The sequence below is a fragment of the Leptonychotes weddellii genome, chromosome 10 (genome assembly GCF_054177405.1).
Source record: "Leptonychotes weddellii isolate Sample4059 chromosome 10, ASM5417740v2, whole genome shotgun sequence".
NCBI classification, from domain to species: domain Eukaryota; kingdom Metazoa; phylum Chordata; class Mammalia; order Carnivora; family Phocidae; genus Leptonychotes; species Leptonychotes weddellii.
In genome coordinates, this window is record NC_138378.1 from 15,837,650 (window position 1) to 15,857,199 (window position 19,550).

Genomic DNA, 19,550 nt, shown 5'->3' on the forward strand with positions numbered 1-19,550 from the left:
AAAAAAAAAAAAAAGATTTTTCGAAGGATATCAGCATGCCGGGTGCCTCCTGAAGGGTATGGTCCGGATGTTGAGACAGCTCCCAAACTGTGCCATTTAAGGACTCTGGGGGTGGACAGCGGTCTTCGTCAAATCTCGGCAGTGTTGCAGCACACGTGGTGCATGCTAATTCTGTGGGTCCCCCATAGCATAGGGCAAAGGCAAAGTACATAGTGGCAGAGGAACAAAACACTGTCCAAACTGTCCATAAGTGAGACAGGAAGCATTGTGGGGTAGTGAGCTCTCTGTCACTGAGGGTATCCAAGTAGCAGATGCTATGGATCAGCTTGTCCACTGCCCAGAAGGCCACTGTGGAAGGGAACACAACCAGATAATTTTCAAGGTCACTTACACCTCTGAGATTAAAGAGACTGCACAGAAGCCACCTTACCCACTAATATTTTCAACCGTCTGTCCAATCCATTCATTTATTCTAAAGGGGATTCAGGTACATATGAAGTATAGGCCAGTATTGGGCTCTGGAGAGACAGACATGAATAAGATGCTGCCCTTTTCCTGGAGTAGCCCATCATCAAGTTGGGAGACAAGACTTTCAAATTATTAGATATAAAGGAGTCCATCTAATAATAGAAGTGACCGACTAGCTGGGGATGAAATGGAGTGGTGGGAGGGTTAGCAGGGAAGTTTTCACAAAACAGAAGATGCTTGAAATGGGTTTTAAAGGGTATGTAGGAGTATTCCAGGCAGACTCAGGTGAAAGAGAATTTCAGGCAGAGGGAACGGCATATATAAAGTCAGTCTCAGAAGTTTGAAACACCTGAAATTGTCTGTGGGCCTTACGTTTAGTTCCTTATCTTTGGAATATTAATATAAGGGCAAGAAATGAGGCTGGAGGGGCATGTAGGGTGAAGTCATTAGGGACCTTGAATTAAAGACTAGAATTTATCCTGAAGATAATGGCAAGGGGAGTAACTGGGTCCTATTCACATTTTAGAAAGATCTCTCTGATTACAGTTGAGAATGGATTGGAGGGGACAAAACCAAAGCAAGAGAAACCAGTGAGGAGACTCATGGGAAAGTGTTTCTCCAGGTAAATTCACTATTTGCAAGAACTGTGGCTGTGCATTAGAATCACCCAGGGAGTTTAAACCCTGCTGATGGCCTGCGTCCCATCCCCAGAGAGTCTGACTGAACTTAATAGGGCCGTGGCTTTGGGAGTTTTAAAGCTTCCATCAGATGATTCTAATGTACAGCCATAACAAAACTCTCAGCGAATTATAACTGAAACCCTAGCCCATGGTAGGTACTCAACAGATTTTTTCCCCCAAAATAATTATGAAAATATTTGGAGCGTCCTATTCTTGGTTTCATACCACTTTGGGGTGGATATAATGGAATGAACAGTTGGCTTTTATCACAGAGAGTTTCAGGTAGAACATCCATCCCCAGAGTGGGCTTAAACCTTGAGAAGTCCAGTGTTACCTGTGAGACAGTCACAGCCCACCATTGCGGAGAGCCAGGACTATGTGGGCCCGGCAGTTGTCTGCAACAGCTGGTGCTAGCGGGCCTGGCCAGGAGAATGAGGCCCCAGGCTGGAATCTGAGTTCCAAGAGTTACATGTAAAAAGCAAGAACCATTTGCAATCAAGAGCTGTCCTACACAAGTGGCAAGGGGGGTGCAGGGAGATGGTCATTTGTAATGAGGAGGAAGGAGGAGGAAGAGGACGAGGAGAAAAAGGAGAGACAGGCCCTCCGTTTGAAAAGTAAGCACTTTCCTCTCTCCGTGGCATTTTTGTCACACTCAGATTTAGGGCAGAGATTGGGAAGACAATCTAGTACCCCCCTTCTGAAACCCTGGGGAAAGCGAGGTTGGAGAACACAGCTTCGCCAGGCAGCTCAGGCAAGGGCCTCCCACCCCATCTCCATTCCATCTAGAATGGCGAGGTCGCAGAATGAGGACTAGTTCTACGTACCCAACCACTGCAGAGTTGAGGATCATGGTCACGCTTCTAGAAAAAAGGTCGGCAGAGTGCATCCACAGGCTTAATCCAACCCAACACCTGTTTTGGTAAATAAAGTTTCATCAGAACATAGCCATGCCCATTTGTTTGCCTTTTGTCTGTCACTGCGTTCACTCTGCAACCAGAGTTTGAGTGGCCGCAGCATGGAGTACTTGGCCTACAAAGCCCATGCTGCCCAGTCTCTGACCCATTACAGAAAGTGTGCCTACCTCTTCTCTAGAAGACCCGCCCAGGTTGGCTTAACACATGGGAGACTGGGAGCAAGAAAGGGGGTACTGTGCATGAGCTGGGCTTTTCACAGGCAGTTGTGCTGCCTGCCTATGAAACACAGCCCACTGATGGAATTTCTGACTGTTTGGCTTATGGACTGCTTATTGGGGCTGAACCTAGTAAGGGATGGATGGGAAAAGGCAAGGCCAGTGTAATAAGGTGAGTGGATGCTCCTTTCCCCTGAGCTGCAGACAGGGAGCTGTGTAGACTGACGGTATTGCAGGTCCAGCCCTCAGAAGCAGTGCAGGGCCCACAAGCAGGGCATTCAGCCCACGCCACAGGGTGCAGGGTGGAAAGAGTAATCAAAATGTGGCCAGGTCTTCATGCTTCTGGAGCTTTCCTACAGCTGTTCCTGCTCCCCTGAATGCCCATCTTCGTTCTCTGTGAGAGAAGCAACTTCACCTGCCCCTGTGTTTCCATAGCTCTTGGCTCATAACTCTGCTAATCGTTCCACATGGTTGTGGACTTGTCTGTCTCCTCTTGGGTTGATGACTCCCACCCCTTCCCCCAGCTCTGACTGTGAGCTTCTATGTCCAACTTCGTACTCAGCATGGATGTCGACTAGTCATCTCAAACATGGCCCCTGCTACACTGTTCTCACTGTGTGGGACATGGCAAGAAGCACACAGCACTCAGCAAGGGCCAGGCGCTGTTCTAAGCACTCAATGTGCCCAGAACACAACACGTAATTCCTGCCTCTCCGGTCTCTTTCTCCCCTTGTATTTCTTCTCCATCTCTGCAAATGCCACGGCTCTCCACTCACTTCTTCAAGCCAACAGTCTAGGAGCCAGCCTTCATCCCTCTTTCCTTCATAGTCCACACCTACAGCAGATGTGTTGGCCTGCCCCTGTCCCCTCTACATTCATGTTCCCATGCACGCTCACCCAATGCCAGCCACCTAGAAACACCTGTGGCTTGTTGCCCAAGGACTTTCTTAGAGAATATGCACAGCTTACCTGCAGAGCATGGCAGAAGTGCCAAGGGATTTCCTAAGCATTGTCCTCAACCAATGGTCAATGGGAATTTGTGGGTAAATACCCCAACACGCGGTGGGCCAGTGAGATTAAACCCCAGGTGTACACGGTGCTGACTTGTTCACTGAGATACTTGGACTGACTTCCTTCCCGTGTTTGTATCATTTCCCCCACTCTCCCACCCATGCTCCTTAGGATTGCCTCCAAAGAAGATCTCATATTCAAATCCTTGTTTCCAAGTCTGCTTCTGAGGGAACCAAAATCTACAGTATTCAACTGAACATCCTGAAAATAATCACTTCTCGCTACATCTACTGCCACCATCCTGGTAAAGGGGCCAAGGTGCCCTCATCTCTTACCTGGACTATTGCAACAGCTTCCTAACTGATCTCCCTGCTTCCTCCCCGGGCCTCCTAAGAGCCTGCATCCCATACATGAGCCAGAATGTAAAACCTAAATCAGATCAGCTAACTGCACTGCTCAAAACCCTCCAGAGGCTTTCCATCTCACTTAGAATGATATCCAACTCGTTACCAGTGACCACAATACCTTACAGAGCCTGAACTGTCCCAGCCCACCCAGATGCTCTCACCACTGCTCTCCCTGCCTCACCCTTGAATACGGTCATTTGGTTACCTCTTTTGCACCTGCTCTTCCCTCTGCCTGGAAAGCACGTCCTGCTTTTGGCACAACTGGCTTTTTCACATGATTAAGGAGTTAGGTTAACTGTTCCCTTCTCAGAGAAGCCCTCCCAGACTGTATAATCTGAAGAAATTCTCATCCTCCATCACTATCCCTTCTCCCTGATTAATTTTCTTCATAGCACTTTCCACAATCTGAAATTATATATGTTTGCTCTTTTACTTGCGGCGTCGCCCAGTTGACTGGAAGCTCAAAGGCGACTTTGCCTATTTCTCTGTATCCTGAGTACCTACAACAGCGCCGAATACATATTAGGGACTCAATAAATACCCGTCGAATGAATGAATGAGTTAATGAGCAAATGAGTCCCGTACTGGGCCAGATTTGGACTCTGGACACACAGAAGGCATCAATGACATTTGAGTCAATGAACGAGTGGATAAGTCCACGAAGGGGCCAAGTCTACGTTCTCCCCAGGCCACATCCAAGAACGCGGAGCCCTTTATACTGAGTGACCCATCCCAGTGGATCTGATCCCCCCCCACACCCCCCGGCTCATCTACACATGGAGAAAGCCCCTATCTCAGGCCGTTCTAACCACTCTATTCTTCCTCTTTTAGGCCTTACCAGAGGGGCAGACAGCTTCGTGGGACACAGCCAAAGAGGATGAAAACCGCAATAAGAATCGATACGGAAACATCATCTCCTGTAAGAGCCCTGAGGGTTTGGGGAGCAGCCAGCTCAGGGCCCAGAGGAGCCCAAGGCAACTCTGGTCACACAAGGGACATGGTTTAAGGCATCATGACTTCTGCCGGCCCCCACTGCTAGGGTGGTGGCTGTTGTAAGGTGAGTGTCTGCCACGCAGGCCCTGCGTTGGCCAAGACACTTGGTGGCCCTGAGCCTGCAGGAGGAAAACATGTTTTGTACTGAGATTGGGGAGGCATGCAAGGTCATTGCCTTTTGCTCGACAACGAGCTTTAACATTCCTGTAATCACCGCTCATACGTGGTTTGATGAAGGCAGTGAAGCGGAGCGGTTTGAGCCCTGTGGAGTCAGACTGCCTGGGCTTCCATCCCAGCTATGGGGCCCTGGGCAAGTTACCTGACCTCTCTAAGCTTCAGTTTCTTCCCTCGGAAATGACACAAACAACAAAGACAGGGTTATTTTAAAAAGGTACATGAACCTTTGCCCAGTGCTTGGCGCCATTACTCTTGGCCATAGAGTTAGTTTCTCGTGGTCCCTGAAGATCAGTACAGATATATAATTTCACCTTTTATTTTTTTGAAGATTTTATTTATTTATTTGACAGAGAGAGACACAGCGAGAGAGGGAACACAAGCAGGGGGTGTGGGAGAGGGAGAAGCAGGCTTCCCGCTGAGCAGGGAGCCCAATGCGGGGCTCGATCCCTGGACCCTGGGATCATGACCCGAGCCAAAGGCAGACGCTTAATGACTGAGCCACTCAGGCACCCCAATTCCACCTTCTTTTAACCAGAAATCACTGACTACCCATCTGGGGACATGGGATAAACTGGGTTGGTGGGGGGATGGGCATGATCAGATGTCCAGTTTTGAAAGATCACTAGGGTAGCTGATTGGGAGAGTGGATTAGAGTGTGAGAGACCGGAGGCAGAGGGACTGGTCAGGAGGCTACTGCAGTGGTCCCAGCGAGGGACAATGAGGCCTGAACAAGGACAGTGCCAACATTTGTGTGTGACTGTGCATAATATTCAGTGCTAGATGATGAGGCAGGGAGAGAGGAGAGGTCACACGGTATCATCACTGCCAAATATTGGTATGTACAGCCTTCAAAGCAGCATAAATACAGAGAGGACAAAGTTACCTCATACAAAATGTTGAGCGCATGGTCTGATTAGAACAGAGTTGACAACAGCCTTTGTCTGCCATGGTGTACTCAACCTGGACCTTTTGACATCTCACCAATTGTGTGCATTGCATTTCTGGTCTCAGCTCTCAGGATTACCCCATCTAGCCAGAAACAGAGGGGGAAAAAAGACCTTGAATAACAAATTATTTCTAGCACAGTTCAGTGTTTTGTTTTGTTTAACTGTCTAGACATTGCCTAAGAAAAAAACTTGGAGGAAGAAAACATAAGATACAGGCAGCTTGCAAAGGAAGAAAGAGGCAGAAGTTTTAGCTTAGCTGTTTCCTGTGCTGATTTAGGAATGGGCTATGAATGGTAGAACTAATCAGAAAACATTTATAATTTGTCTCTTGGAAGACAGTAATGCAGGCAGCAAGATTTATTGCAAGTGAAGCGTTGGAAAGAGATGCTCGAACAATCAGGAAGTGTGTTATTAAGACCCATAACTCGTGGGCCTCCGTTGAGCCAGGCCCTGTGCTGGACCCTCAGTCTCTGCTCCCACAGAGCTCCTGCGCTGGGCACAGGTAGCTGCTCACTCTGACCATCCTCTGCTCGAGCACTGTGCATACCATTCCCTAAAATATCTGGCCACTTGTCCATTCCCCCTTTCAGATTGTGAGTTTAGAGAGGGGCCACTAAATTATAGGCTGTGAGACCTTAGGTGCTCACACCAAACCTTAGTCGTCTCTCTGTAAATTGGGTACAATGATGTCTTCCTCCCAGGGCGTTGCGCAGATAAGAAAAGATAAATGACTAGAGCACAGTGAAGAGCCTTTGCCTCCCTGAGAGACAAGGATATCCAGCCTGGGCCAGGTATCCACGCAAAAGCCTGTGGGGGCTAAGGATGAAAAGCCACACCAAGCTGTCTGTCTTCCAGACTTCCCTTCTCATCCTTGGCATCCAGGACCTTTGCCCAAGCCATTGTCAGGTCTCACCTGGACTCCGCCCAGCCTTCTTCCTACTGCTGCACACCTAATCTGACCCCAAATTCCACCTATCTGATCTCTGACAGAAGCCAGAGGGACATCCTCAAAATGGGAATTGGATCGTGTCATTTTCCTATTGAAAGCCCTTCAAATGGCTTTCCTGCATTTCTAAGCACTCATTATCCAAAGGCCCTCAGCCACCTCTCCACTCCCATTTCATATCGTGTCCTCTCCATCCCAGTGTCCTCAATTAAGCCACACTGATCTTCATTCAGTCCCTTGAGCTTTCTGTGCTCACTCATGCCACAGGGCCTTTGCACACTCTGTGTACTCTATCAAAGTGCCCTTCCCCCCTCACTTTGCTCTGCTAAGTTCTACTTATTCTTCAGATCCTTCTTGGTCATCACTTCTTCAGGGAATTCCTCAGGCCCTTCAAATTTGGTCAAAACCTCATTATTCACTCCTTGGGCACACTGCCTGTCTTCTCCTTAACCCTCGTCATCATTGTGATTTGAGAGGCATTTGGATGACTATCTGTTGACTGCCTGTTTTCCTCACTGGAATAGATGCTCTGTGACAGCAGGAAGATGACTGTACTTCTGTGTCCCCAAACCTGGCATATGGTTGGGGCTCAGTAAATAGGAACTTAATGTTGGAAAGCAGACTCTCTGCAAGACCCCGAAGGGCTTCAGCCATGGACCTCTCCCTTCTGGCTTCTCAAATAAAGGAGAGAATATTCAGGAAGCATGGAGGGAGGTAAGCTGGAGCAGGATGACAGGGGGCACAAAGATTTGCCAGTAGGAAAAAGCTACTGAGCCTGAGTGGGGGCAGAGAGACAGGACACAGGAAAGGGCCGGAAGAGAACCATCCTGTCCCGTGTGAGAGCTGCGTCTTGGAAGGCAGGATTCCAAGTAGCAAGGAAAACAATGAAAGGGATTGAACTCCATCACTGGGGGTGCAGAAGACGCTGTCAGCATGCATCCCACCCACACCCCACGGCCTCACCACCTGGTGTTTGGAACCAGCAGGCAGTCTGGCATCCTGCGCCGGGACTAAGGTGAGCGAGCGAGGCACCCAGAGTGCAACATTCAAGGAGATGCTGTGCTCGGCTGCATGACCCTGAGAGCAAGCGCCTCACTGAGGTGTATGCCCTGGACACCTCACTTGCTTCCCCCTCGTGCTGCCCTGTCACCTGAGGACCTGCTCCCAAGCTGGGGCAAGACACTCTGTGCAAAAGGCAGTCTTTCCCTAGCCAATGAAATAGCCCAGCTCCTTCCCATCCCACTGAGGGTGTGTTCTTCACCTTTTCCAGAGTTCCGTCAGGGCCTGGGCTGCCGTTTCCCACCGCAGGAACGGGCTTGAAAACTCCCCCTTGGGGGCTACATTCTCTCGGCCGCCTCCCTGCCCCCCTTCCTGCTGGTGCCCCCTTCCTGCATAAACTATGTGCACCAGGATCCTCCTCTCGCATCTCCTTCTGGGAAAACCCAAAGGAGGCAGAGGGAATTCAAACACCTAACGTTACCACCCTGACGGGCTCGAACAAACCTGAATCTCCTTTCTCACGGAAGGGTCAGTAATTCTACAGGATACTGCGGCCTGGGTGGGTCTGCACTCCCTAAAAAGGAGACAGGATCAGGCAACCCGTGCATTCAAAAACCCTGGAAGACATACCGAGGAACCAAGCAAAGAAAGACTCCTAGAATTGAAATGAGAAAGGGAAAAGGGAGACAGCCCCGAGGAATGGAAAGTGTTCCTGTCCTTGTATGTGTCCCTCCCAAAGGCAAAGTCTGTCGCGGCTTGATAAATAGAAATATTCTTGGCACAAGAAGAAAACGGGGTGTGATTAGCATCTTAAGGAACCCGGAGCTCTGGGAGGCTGGAGTGGAGGACAAAGGCCCAGGCCAGGAAGACAGAGAAGATTAAAGGGGAAGAGGAAGAGGGAAGGCACTGCTTGCAAATGAAACAATGAAAGAGAAACCTTGGTTAAATTAGCCCTTTCTTCCAAATGAGGCTGTCTAGAATTTGGTAGCAGAGACAGTGGGGTTTCCAGGGGTGGGATGACAAGGAAATGAAAGGGAAGGAAGTGAATGGAGATCCAGAACAAAGAGTTCTTTGCATTCAAGCAGCTCTGGGGCAGAGACTGTGGACAAGGGGAAATTTCAATAATACCCCAGCGTTCCCATGTGGATGTTCTTTTGGAGGGGGCTCCCTGGGCTGGTGGGAAGAAGTTACAGCGAGGAGAGGAAGCGATTGCAGAGGTTGCAGGTTTCATCAACTCTGTCAGGGTCCCAGCAGGAAACAGATGAGACGCTCAAGGAGGGGGATGTGAAGAGCTGAGGAAGTAAGCATACGTTGGTCACATTCTCTTTTGGTCCAGTTCCTGCAGGGGCTTTCCATTGGCCAAACCCAACCCGAAGCCAGAGGACAAGGGAATCTGCAGACCTAGTCCACTGGGCCCGGGTGTACTAGAATACTGGACATGGGCTCAGGCAGAGCCGGGTTCTAGTCTCAGTTCCACCCTTGACTGGGTGCATGACCTTCGGCAAGGTCACTTCATCTCTCTGACCCTCAGTTTCTCCTCTCTCAGTGTACAGGGGGGAAATTAAGATGAATAACTACTGAATCCAAATCCAGTGTAGAGACTTTTAAACCCAGCTGAGACTTAGTCCAGCCTCTCTGAGTTCACTGGTGAGGAGTAATGGTCCAGAGATGTAGAGTTCCCGGCCCAGGTCACACAGCAAGTCTGTAGGATGGTCACACCCAGCCCTCCTGGCTTGTAGCGGCTGGGGTACCAAGTGACCCTGGCAAGGAATCCTTCTGCATCAAGACACATCATGCTAAGGGCTCCAACCTCAGAACAAATGGCCGACTGGGATGAGCTCTTCAGACTCACTTCTGGGGGAGGAACTCAGGTTCAAAACAAACCCAGAGGCTTTTCTCACAGTGGTTTCTCTGCTGATTCCTGGGAAGACAGACCTGGGATGACAAAGTAGACACCTTGTCCAGTGCTTCTGACTCTCAGTCTGCCTTCTCCTTTGGGGTCTCTGAGGCGGGGGTGGGACCCTACACATGGGTCTTAGTACAGAAGTCGTCAGTGCCCTGGTTCTTCGGAAGATTTGTTCTGGCCACTGGAGCCCTCTCTGCCTGCCTACAGGGCAAGCCAGAAGTGCCGAGAGATGAACCATCCCCAGGAGCAGCCTTCAGCCATTGACTAAGAGAGTGGTGTGTGAGCACCCTGGTCTCTCTGCCCTGAGGCAGAAAAACCCACTGGAGCTTTCAGCAGGATGAAGCCACAGTGGTCTGCAGTGGTAGCTTGCTTGACGACACACCCCTTACCAGATTCCTTCCTTTCTCCATCTCCTTCTCATTCCCCTTCCCACTTCCGGGGATCACCTCCCATACCAACTACTTGCGCTCAAGTCCTTGTCTCAGATTCTGCTTCCAAAGGAACCTGAATGAGAAACCTTCCTCCTCTCCAGAAAGTTCCCTTAGTGGAGTGTGGGCTGGACAGCCTGCTTAGGATGAAGCAGTAAATGCATCAGGTGGTCCTCTGTGCCTCTCACTTCTCCCAGCACTCTGCCCCTCTATGCCTAACCCCTCTACACCCCCTCAAAGGCTCCAAGTAGGTCCCTGCAGAGGGGAGCCACCCAACCTCAGCCGGCACAGAATGGGCACAGCAAGGAGGTACAGAGCCTGCTGGGCTGTTTCCCTCTCCTACCCCAGCCACCCTGTCTCTTGATAGTGGTAATTCAATCAAGATTGAAGGTGCAGACCTTTAGCTTCAATGAGGTACCAGGCAGACTCAGTGGAATTGTCTGCCTCCTCCCTATCCACTCGTGCAAGATGATGGCATTAACATTTCCAATCCTTCTAGGAAATGATATTTCAGCTCCATAGTTCATTGTAATGAGCCAAATCTCTTTTCTCTGAAAAATTGTACCTTTTCTTTAACCTCCTGAGTGCCCAGAAGACAGGAAGAAAGCACATCATATATCTAAGTGATAGTCTCTCCCCAGCCCCAACTCTCTCAAGTGATTCTCTTCTTAAGTGGATTCCACTTGAGAAGACCCATTTGTTGGGCTACCTTTCCAGGGGGAGGAGGGGAGCAGAGGTTGTGGTTTGTTTGGAGAGAAAGAATGGCACACAAGAGGAAATAACACTCTCCTCCAGAATGGGGATGTGGGTACAATGGGATGGGCAGTGTTGGAGTCAGAACTGGCATGGAAGGGGTGTGGGGGCAGCGGGTCTTGAGGTTTCAGGAGGAGTAGGGATCCCACCACTCTGTGCGAAAGTACACACACACACACACACACACACACACACACACACACACACACACACACACACACACACACACACCCTACCTCACAGGGTTACCATGACAATCAAATGGCATGGTATCCATCGTACGTACTCCACACAGATAAATTCCTCTGCCTCACCACCTAACGCAAGGTGGGCATCTAGTCTCAGGGCCCAATTCCAGAAGGATCTTTTGGTCTTTCCCAAGACAAATTGAAGTGAATAACAAGGGCACTTTGATGCTACATAATTGAACATTGATCTGCACACTCAAACTGGAGTGTGCATTAGCATCTCCTAGAGGGCTTGTTAAAATACATATTTCTGGGCCCCACACCGGAGTTTCTGATTCAGCCGGTCTGGGCTGGGACTTAAGAATTTGCATTTCTGACAAGCTCCCAGGCTTTGCTGATGCTATTAGTCAAGGGACTACATTTTGAGAACCACTGATCTAGAATAATAATTAAACTGAATTTACATACTTAAGTTCGATTTCTGACAACACACCAGGTGCCTTCCTATCTCACCTCTTTTAATCCTTGCAGTCCATCTGCAAAGGTAGATAGGATTTAGATGCTATAGTTGGATAAAGTGAGACTCAGGTAAGGTAAGGAACTTGCCCCAGGTGATGTGATTAGTGTATGACAGATGTCCCACTTGCCTCCAGAGTCTACCGATCCCCTAGTCTCTCCTGCAGAGGCAGAACTGGCTGCCAATCTGGGGACAGGACAGAATGGGTCTGCAGGGGGGTAATGGATCAGCTATGGGGAAAGGGGGTATTTGAGCACAGGATCCAGGCACACCCTTCCAGTTCTGTGTAGAGGAAAGAGCCTTGGGTCCCAGGCCAGGTTACCTAAAATCAACTGTATGACTATTAAGCAAGGGGTCCTGGCCCTTTCTCAGCCTCTCAGACACAAATACGAATTCACTTATTAAATAATTATTGAGTACCTGCCATGTGCCACACACTGTAGAGGAGTTCAGTAAATAGGATGTGAAGGGGAGCCACAGGTTAATCGGGTAGTCACAGAAATAGAGCCGCTCTAAGAGTTCTGAAGAAAAGTACAGGGAGCTCTCAGAGTCTGAGGTGGAGAGATCACAGGAGACTTCCTGAGTAAGGAACATGGAGCAGAGACCTGAAGAATAAGATGTTGCCAGACTTGTGGAGGTGGGTTGGGGGTATTCCTGTACATGTGCAAAGGCCCTGTGGTCAGAGCAGACATTGTGCATTTGAGCAACTGAAAGAAGAGCATAGTTATCAGCATAGTATTTGGGGGCGGAGCATGAGGCTAGACTGGGAAATGGGTCCCAAACCATCAGATCATGCAAAGCATTGTGGGCTTTGTTCCCTGTTAGTGGTGTCCTGAGCTGATTCATACCAGCTTGCAAGAACAGATTGTTAAATTTTCAGGAATTTTGTGAGCTAGTTGATGCCATGTTGGTAGCTTGAAATTAGTCATGGTGGGAGTATTTATACCACAGAAATCAGCAGACTGTACCGATCAGGGCCTTTTTTCCCTCCAGAGAGCTGTTTGTTAAACATTTAGCAACATACCACTGGTCTTTGTCCTAAAATGACAAGGAACAGATTGATTCCAGAGGGGCGGTGTTTCTGTTCCCCTAGAGTTGTATTCGGCGGAGCTCTTTGGATCTCCATATCTGTGCAGCTATGTCTCCCCTCCCCTGGCTGCCACCGTTTTCTCCTCCCCACAAGCCTATTCTTGCCCGTCTCCCACCTCTTCTGAGAGCCAGGTGGGGCCAGCCTCCTCTCACCTCACCATGGACGAGTTTGCTTCTCCTCTGTGTGACTCTTCCCAGCATCTTGTCTGGAATATCAAACGAGGAGTACCAAATTAGCTGTTTTTCAGGCTTGCGAAATGTAGATAGAGCATAATGAACGTTCTGGGCTGCTTGTAAATTACCGTGTATAAATTCCTTCACATCGCCTGCTGCCCCATCTTTCTCCGTGTGCCTGTGGATAAACACAATTTTTTATCCTTCTAATTATGTAAAGTTAGAAGAAGAAGGGGACACAGAATAATATTAGCATCTCCCAGAAGGAATAAATACACCATGAGGACACTGCTATTCCTTGCAATGCCTTTCTGGTAGGCCCAACGGCTGAATTCTTCCCTTTCGAGAATACTCACCATGGCTCCTTGCCTCTGCAGAAGGTGGATTTACATCTGGTACAGAAGGGCAAGTGGGGAACACCGCATTCCTAAGCGTCTCAGCCCTGAGCCTCATGTCCAGCCCAGAACCACCATTTATTAAGCACCTGCTGCATACCAGGCACTGTCCTAATACCTTTTTTTTTTTAGAGCAGTCTAGGGTTTCAGAGGAAGTGAGCAGAATGTACAGAGTGAGTTCCCGTGTGCTGCCTGCCTCCCTCCCACATTCAGATTCCCCTGTTATTAACGCCTCACGTCCATGTGATACATTTGTTACAATTAATGAACCAGTCTTGATCCATTTATTATTAGCTAAAGTCCATAGTTTAGAGTCTACTCTTTGTGTTGTGCAGTTCAGTGGGATTTTAAAAATGTGTAATGACATGTATCCACCATTACACTACAATGATGACATTTTATTTGCTACTCTTGACTGTGAGAATGACGAGAATTATTACCACCATTACAGTATCCTACAGAATCGTTTCAGGGCCCTAAAACGCCCCTGTCCCACCTGTTCATCCTGTCCCCAAGTCCCTGGCAGCCACTGCTTATTTACTCTGTCCATACCAGAGTGTCATAGAGCTGGAACCACACAGTATGAAGTCTTTGCAGACTCGCTTGTGCCCTTAGCAGTAGGCATGTACGTTTCCTCCATGTCTTTTCATGGCTTGATCATTCATCTCTAAATATCACTGGATGATATTCCACTGTCTGGGTATACATTTGTCTATCCATTCATGTATTGAAGGACATCTTGGGGGTTTTTTTTCTAAGTTTTGGCAGTTGTGAGTGAAGCTGCTATAAATATTTGTGTGCAAGTTTTTGTGTGGACATAAGTTTCCAACTCATTTGGGTAAATACCAAAGACAGCAATTGCTGGAATCATATGATAAGAGTATGTTTAGTTTTAAAAGAAACTGCCAAACGGTCTCCCAAAGCAGCTGTACCATTTTGCATTCCCACCAGCAATGAACCGAGAGTTCCTGTTGCTCCATATCCTCACCAGCGTTTGGTGTTGTCAGTGTTCTGGACTTGGGCCATTCTAGTAGGTGTTATAGAGATATCTTGTTGTTGTTTTAATTTGAAATTCCCTAATAACATATGATGTTGAACATTTTTTATATACTTAGTTTTATATACTTATTTGCCATCTGTGTATCTTTTTTGCTGAGGTGTCTGTTCAGATCTTTTGCCCATTTTTTTTTTTTTAAAGATTTTATTCATTTATTTGAGACAGAGAGAATGAGAGACAGAGAGCATGAGAGGGAGGAGGGTCAGAGGGAGAAGCAGACTCCCCGCCGAGCAGGGAGCCCGATGCGGGACTCGATCCCGGGACTCCAGGATCATGACCTGAGCCAAAGGCAGTCGCTTAACCGACTGAGCCACCCAGGCGCCCTTTTGCCCATTTTTTAATAGGGTTGTTTTCTTGTTGTTGAATTTAAGAGTTCTTTGTATATTGTGGATACAAATCCTTTATCTGATATTCTGCAAATATTTTCTCCCAGTCTGTGGCTTGTCTTTTCATTCTCTTAAGGCCCTCGCACTTTTCATGCCTACATTTTCTCATTTAATCCCCGCCCTCACAGCACTCCATGAGCTATATAGTATTGGCTCTGCTTTGTTAAGCAACACAAGCTAAGAGAGATCGATTGACTTACTAAGTGATAGGGCTAAGATTTGAACCCAGATCTGACCCTCAGCTTCATACCTCACATCATCAGTGTATCCCATTTGCCACAGGTTAGCCCTCTGGGAGTGAATCTTGGTCACTACATAATAAAATAACCTTCCACACCCTCAGAAAATAGAGGTATCGTATTTGGATGCCTTGCAGAGCCCAGCATGGGTATTTGCATCTAAGTGCCTTAATACAGGGTGGAGAGCCCTCTGTAACCCAACCCCTGCCTACCTCCTCTTTCTCTTCTCATGTTGCTAATCCCCTCACACTGTGTCCATAAGACAGGAGATGGTTTTCAGCCTCCCCAGTGTGCTTGCTTTTTCAGGAGCATTGTCTTCACTTTCCTTGTACCCTCTGATGGAAGGGTCCACTGGTCAAGTCTTAGCCTACTTTTAATTCCTCATTCACATACTGCTTCACAAAGCCCTCCTTTCTCCACTTTCTAGGCCTTGGAGTTCTACTTCTGTGTACAATCTGTCTCCCGCACGACACCGACAAATTCCTTAAGCATGAGTATCATTTTGACAATACTTCCTTAGGCCATTCAACCAGCCTGCACATAGTAGGTTCTTCATGAATGGATGAAGACAAAATACCAACAAACACCATCCTCTGGTGGGTAGAGGCCCCTTTCATCTTTAAGAATATTTAACTTAGGGCGCCTGGGTGTCTCAGTCGGTTAAGCGACTGCCTTCGGCTCAGGTCATGATCCCAGGGTCCTGGGATCGAGTCCCACATTCTCCCTCTCCCACTCCCCCTGCTTGTGTTCCCTCTCTCGCTGTGTCTCTCTCTGTCAAATAAATAAAGTCTTTAAAAAAAAAGAATATTTAACTTAAGTAAGTTTGTTTCTTATTGGTTTTTTAAATCATTTTTGCTTTCAGGTTTTAACTTTCATTTTATGTTAAAGAAAATTCCCTCTCCACATTTTAAACCAGAATCTCTGTTTCCAGTGCTATAGACCCCAGGGGCAGTCATAACTCAATAAATAAAGGAGATTTTTAAATCAATAAGTCATTAGTGAGACCAATGAGTGAAAGCACAATGTGCATTTTTACTTTTTTAAGGCTTATTGTTTTTGTAACCACTGGTAATGGGGCTTAACAGTCTCAGCTTGGAGTCAGGCGCTGGGCCTTGTCTAACTCCTTGCTCCTGGAGCAGGATGGTGGTCGCCTGGGAGGTACCACTCCTGGGGCTAGAATACTGCAGAATCTGGGACCAACCATTTGCACAGACTCTAGGAGCAGTGCCTGCTGGATGCTAGAAGTCCAGGGACAGCACCGTGTGTAGATGGAGCAGGGCTTTGGGTTCAGACGGACCTGAGATAGAATCCCAGTTCTGCCCCGTGCAGGCTGCATAACATTGGGAACGTGCTTAACCTCTCTGAGCCCCTGTTTCTTCATCTGTGAAATGGGAAGAATCAACATACTTTATCATCATGGTATTATTGTAGTAATCTACAGAGCTATGTTGAGGAATAAATGATTGGGTGAGATCATGTCTATAAAGTCTAGCACCGGCCATGAACTCCATAAAGGTGAACTTCAGACTTCTGACTTCACACCCCACTCCCCCATCACCCCCAAAGAGATGAGTTAGACCTCCCACCTGCAACTCTCGCCCATGAGGAGTAAGAAAAGTGGCATCTGGTATATCTCTGTGTCTATCATAGCGCCTGGCACACGGTCAAGGACTAATTTTTGAATTATATAATGGATATGAAGTAGCGTCCTGTCCAGTTCTGGGCCTGTTTGTCCATCTCGGACCCATTCCTTGCTTTCTCCTCTTCTACTGACCTGTGGGTTCAACCCGTGGGTTGCATTTCCCAGTCTCTTGCCAGCTGGCATCTGGCTGGCTTTGGCCAAGGATATGCCCTGGTGGGAGATTGGAAGTCGGGGAAAGGAAGAAGCTGGGATATGTCTCCCACTCTGTCCCAGTCACAGACTCCTCCTTTAGCAGCAAGAGAGGCTCCTCTTTTTCTCCAGCTCCAACCAGGGAGGCTCGTAGGCTCCAGTTTCCACAGGGGCCCCAGCCCTCAGCTCTGATAACCTCGCCTCCTCCATCTGCCCCACCATCCCCAGGGAGGCAACGTCTCCTCGCTAGTGCTGGTCTCTGAGTTACACAGCCTCTCTCTGGCTTCTCAGCTCTTCCATCACCAGATGGCCAATTCTCTGGCATTAATCCCCCTGCCATGTACTCTTGAAGCCACTTCCTATATCCTGCTTAGACCCCTCTTTGGAAGCAGGAGTGTCTGAGCTCAGAGTTCAGAGAACCCTCTCTTTCAAGTTCCACCACTCACAGGCCATGTGGCCAGTCAGTCCATGTGAGCCTCGGTGTCCTCATTTGTAACAGAGCTATGCTGCTTGTCTCCTGGGATCGCTGTGAGAGTCCAACGAGGTGATCCACTCATGCTCTCACTAAGGATTTGTGGAGTGCCTGCTGCAGGTGGAGGCGGAGAGGATGAAACAGGGAACAGAGTGGTAATGGCCCTGTTCTCCAGGGCTTCCGGTTCGTAGTAATAGATATGCCTGTAAACTGCAAAGGGCTGCATATGCCTTAGTAGGAACCCTAGCCCTGTCCTAGACCAGACAGTGGAGGCAGGAACATGCAGCGATGGGTGACAGGGACCCAGACAGCAAGCTGAGCCCCTGCTCCCACCAGACCCAGCCAGGGTGTTCCATTTGTGTGCGTCTGTTAGCGCATCACAGCGCGCTTTAATTAGTTGTAAAGGATTAGCCTGATTCTTCTGCACAAGGGTTTTTGGGTTTTTTTTATGGTGTTTATTTGATGTTATTTGAAGTAAACGTGCCATTGACTAAACCCTGCAAATCTTGTTTATGCCTGGATTGTGCTGAAATGGTATTCTCCAGAACACGTTTTCAGTTATTGATGACCTCTTTTATAATGATGGAGCCAGCTTCCCTTGAATGATTGTATTGATAACAATATGTGGCCAACAATCTATTTGCAACAATTCTCCAAAAGGCAAAAGAAAAGCATTTGCACACATGTGGAAAATAGGTAAATTTGCCGTTTTTATGCAATAATGAAAACAGAGCATGTTAGTTCAGATCAGACACTTCTCGCCTCCTGAGTGTTTTGATCTCTCTTGCACTGTCGTGTGAAGAAGGTATTTCTACTGCCCTTTTAATGACAAATCACTAAGACTTAAAGAAGCAAGGTGACTCACCCAGGTAGGTCATAACTAGAACTAGAAGGGCAGGTGGAAAAAGAGAAGGAGTACACACAGTGCTTTTTTTTTTGTTTTGTTTTGTTTTTATTTATTTTATTTATTTATTTATTTGAGAGAGAGAGAATGAGAGACAGAAAGCATGAGAGGCAGGAGGGTCAGAGGGAGAAGCAGACTCCCCGCTGAGCAGGGAGCCCGATGCGGGACTCGATCCCGGGACTCCAGGATCATGACCTGAGCCGAAGGCAGTCGCTCAACCAACTGAGCCACCCAGGCGCCCTCACACAGTACTTTTTAAGGCACAATGATCTCCCCGAGCCTCAGCTGCCTCATCTGTAAATGGGGATGATAATGGGGTGGCGCCGGGGGTCAAATGAGAGAGTGTGTGAGAAGCAGCACGATGCCCATACTACTAATGCATGGTAGGTCTGCAGGAGGGCAGTGCTGGCCCCTCACCGCAGGCTCCTTTCTACTCCCACCCGCCCCCCCTTGTTTTCTGCTCTCTCTCTGCAGACGACCATTCCCGGGTGAGGCTGCTGGTGCTGGACGGAGACCCGCATTCCGACTACATCAACGCCAACTACATTGATGTGAGTCTTCACAGGGCTGGGCAGCCAGGCTCTGGGGTTGGTTGTAGCAGGCTCGAGACCTGTGGCTGTCCTCCAGCCTCCCTCCCCCACAAGGTGGCCCTCCCAGAACGTGTCCAGAGGGGTCTGGGCCCTCCCTGATTTGTGTAATTAGCATAACCCACGTTGATTATCCATCGAAAGCTGCATCCTCTTTGGGGCTGGCTGGAGTAGCCTGCTCTGTGGGGCCCCAGGACAGCTGCCCGTCTTGTTCATTCACGCATTAATTCATTTGTACGTGTGTCTGTTTGTCCATCCATTCATTCATTTGAAGGTATAGCCATTTATGCAACACAAATTTAAAAGTGCGTGCTGTGTGCCAGATGCTATTGGAACCATAAAACTAAAAGCGCCATGGTCTCTACCCTTTAAAACCTGAGCAGGAAGATAAGCTATGCACATCAATAATTCCAGGGCAAACTGGAAAGTGGTAAGTGTCATATGTTCAGATAAAATGCTGCAGGGATTCAGAGGTGGGGGAGGAAAAAATCGCTTCTTCCATCAGGAATGCAGAATGTGATATGAACCAAAGCTCCAAGCACAGGATGAATTTAAAATTAATGAGGGGGAAGATGGGCCTCTAGTTAGAACAGCACAAACCAAAATGTAGCACCTGGAAGCCGAGAGTATGTAGCAGCAGCTCAGGTTGAGGAGAGCAGAGACCATGTCATGGGAATAGTGGAAAATAAGATTGGAGCTAGATCATCGGTGGTTTACGAACAAACTTAGAAAGCCGGACTTGATTCTGGAGGCAAGAGAACGCTATTGGAAATTTTTGATCATGGAGGTGATCAGTGCAGAGCTGAGCTTCGGGATCATTTATCTATCGCCAAGGGTGCTTCGGGATCATTTATCTATCGCCAAGGG

General features: G+C 48.3%; 1 protein-coding gene across 1 annotated transcript in view; it reads left to right on the forward strand.

Annotated features, from left to right (window-relative positions):
• Positions 1-19,550, forward strand: part of PTPRT (protein tyrosine phosphatase receptor type T) — a 337,632-nt gene that overhangs the window by 253,159 nt on the left and 64,923 nt on the right. The window contains exons 12-14 of the mRNA XM_081832270.1: positions 2,078-2,253; positions 4,527-4,614; positions 18,571-18,647. Coding sequence (XP_081688396.1) covers positions 2,078-2,253; positions 4,527-4,614; positions 18,571-18,647 — 341 coding nt within the window. The remainder of the gene's footprint in view (positions 1-2,077; positions 2,254-4,526; positions 4,615-18,570; positions 18,648-19,550) is intronic.